This window comes from Diabrotica undecimpunctata, chromosome 8 (genome assembly GCF_040954645.1).
Source record: "Diabrotica undecimpunctata isolate CICGRU chromosome 8, icDiaUnde3, whole genome shotgun sequence".
NCBI classification, from domain to species: domain Eukaryota; kingdom Metazoa; phylum Arthropoda; class Insecta; order Coleoptera; family Chrysomelidae; genus Diabrotica; species Diabrotica undecimpunctata.
The window spans coordinates 32,530,777-32,533,330 of NC_092810.1; the positions used below are offsets into that span (position 1 = coordinate 32,530,777).

General features: G+C 32.9%; 1 protein-coding gene across 1 annotated transcript; it reads left to right on the forward strand.

Annotated features, from left to right (window-relative positions):
• The first annotated feature begins 565 nt into the window (after positions 1-565).
• LOC140448758 (uncharacterized) lies at positions 566-967 on the forward strand. Its single transcript, XM_072541873.1, has one exon. The coding sequence runs from the start codon at positions 566-568 to the stop codon at positions 965-967; it is 402 nt and encodes a 133-aa protein (XP_072397974.1).
• The last annotated feature ends 1,587 nt before the right edge of the window (positions 968-2,554 follow it).

The window sequence follows — 2,554 nt, forward strand, 5'->3', positions numbered from 1 at the left end:
AATGAAATTTCTGGAGAGTTTTTGTTAATATTTTTGGCATTAAATCTGATTGATGTACTCTATGCAGCTGATGGTTTGATACATACAAGGTTTAAAGGAGGTCAAGATCAAATTATCGCTGTTTATATAATTATTTTAACAATATTCGAATGTGTAAGTATATCCAAATTTCGTCACATCTCTAATAAATTTGTTTTATAATTTTTAGTATATTTTTAACACTTTGTAGTTTTTAAATTATATCTCGATTTCAACTTCACCTAACCACCTAATTCGCGGTCGGCCTGCTTCTTCTTTCTACAGGTGTTCCTTTAATTTTTATTTTTACCTATCTATACCAGAGAAATAAAATTCCTCTCGTTACTGTGACTAATCCAGGTATCTGACAATTTTTAAGTTATTTTAGGCCTATATAAAGAAAACCTGAATGAATGTTTTTTCTGAAAAATGCCATTTTTCCTATGTTTTGTTTACCATTAAAAATCTTAATACCATACCGATCCGCAAACATCACTCATCTTCTAACGCTGCCAGTGCCTACAGGCCAATCTCACTAACATGCACAATGTGCAAACTACTAGAAAAGATGATAAATAAACCTTTGCTTTGGTTTTTTGAAGAAAACAATCTGATAGATGCAGCACAGTCGAAGTTCAGACCCAATCGAAGTACGATGGATAACCTGGAACTTCTCCAAACAAAAATAACCCAAGCTATATCAAATAAGAATGACGTCATCACAGTTGCCTTAGACTTAGAAAGTGCCTTAGACACAATAAACACAGCTGATATTATTAGAAAACTTGAGCAACTCAATTTAACGGGTAATATTCTCACCTTTATAAACAATTTCTTACAAGAGAGATCATTCAAAGTAGTTGCAAACGAGAAAACATCTACATCACATTATCTCACAAAATGGAGTCCCCCAAGGCTCAGTTCTCAGCTCCAAACTATTCCTTTTTAGCATTAACAATATAAACTCTCATTTTCTCCCTCCAATAAGTTTGTTATTAAGCTTTTAAGGTTATGTTTTGTATTGTATGTTGTGTGAAGGGAGTTTAGTTTGTTCTAATAATTAGATAATTATTTAATGGTTTATGATGTCTAATATTAATAACTCTTATAATCAGTCTTATGTGAAAAGAAAAGGTAGTGGGGTGGGGTACAAAATTAAAAGAAAAGTGGAAAATTTCGAACCTGGATTTGAGGTTTGAATCGGTTTGTAAATGCCCCTTTGTCCGCTTCTTGTCGGTCGACGATGATAGGTATAATAAAGTTGAAGTTGTGGAGTAAAAGTGTTGATTTATTGACAGCTACTGGTAATTACACAATATGATGTTCGTTAGGTAACTACTTATGATTGACTGTATGTAGACTGCGCTCACATGAGCTCAAATCCCCAATTTATAATCTCACAAATAATTCATACCTCAGCATAGAGGTCATTGATTCCGATCATACCATACCAACAAACTTTGCTTACCCTACAATTTAATCTACGCCTTAATTGCGACACTTAGGAAGTTCAATTAGAAAATATATTATTCGGCAATTTATTTAGTTGTAGGTAAATGAACTAATTATTAAACTATACGATATGGTTTTACAATGTCACTTATACACGGTTAAACTATAATAGATTAAGAAGTTAAGAATAATGTGAGATTACAAATTAAGGGGTTAATTTGTGATTGAACATATTGGCCACTATATAAAAACAAACAGACGACCAATAGAAATATTTAAAACATATAAAATATAAAATAATAATATAAAAATAAACCTAACACTAATTCACTCGGTTTTTGAATTATTATCTCACCCGAGCAGTGCTACCTATAATTTTATTATTTAGAATTTATGTTTCAGCTAAACTATCTAATTCAAATCTAAGATAACAGGGGCTTTCTTTAAAGTACTATATAAAAATTTGGTTGTGGTAAAGTCTGGCTTCGAGGCGCTGGATGAGGTTGGATGCAAGAACCTTGATGCCTTTGTTTTCTGGCTCTCTTGGAATTTCGAATATATCTGACTACCTTCCTTTATTTTCATATGTTACTTAAAATTAGTGTAAGTTATTGTAATCTACTGCAAGTCGATTCCTTGGGACCAACAACGAGCGCACAACACCACCTCTCCTTTTTCTAGGTTTGTGTCTCTTTGAAATTTTTTCAGTATTTTAACTTCAAATCTTCCTTCATTATCCCTTTTTACTGTTCTGTTTTTTACTATGGAAAAGAAAATGCGAAGGCATGGGAGTACCGGTACGGAACGAATACCTATATACGTTAAGTTTTGCAGACGATCAAGTAGTGATTGCACAAGACCAAGACGACCTCAGCTACATGATGAAGAAACTACAAGAAGAATATACCAAGGCTGGCCTAGATATTAACCTCGCGAAAACAGAGTACCTATCTACAAGTGAAGAAGACATAGAAGATCTACAGATTGATGACAACGTAACAATCAAAGGAAAGGATAAATTCAAATACCTGGGGTTTATAATCACGAAAAAGGCAACAACAGAGGAAGAAATTACACAAAGATT

Coding starts and splice junctions, on each gene's coding strand:
- LOC140448758 (XM_072541873.1), top strand. CDS start 566: ATGTGCAAACTACTAGAAAAGATGATAAATAAACCTTTGCTTTGGTTT.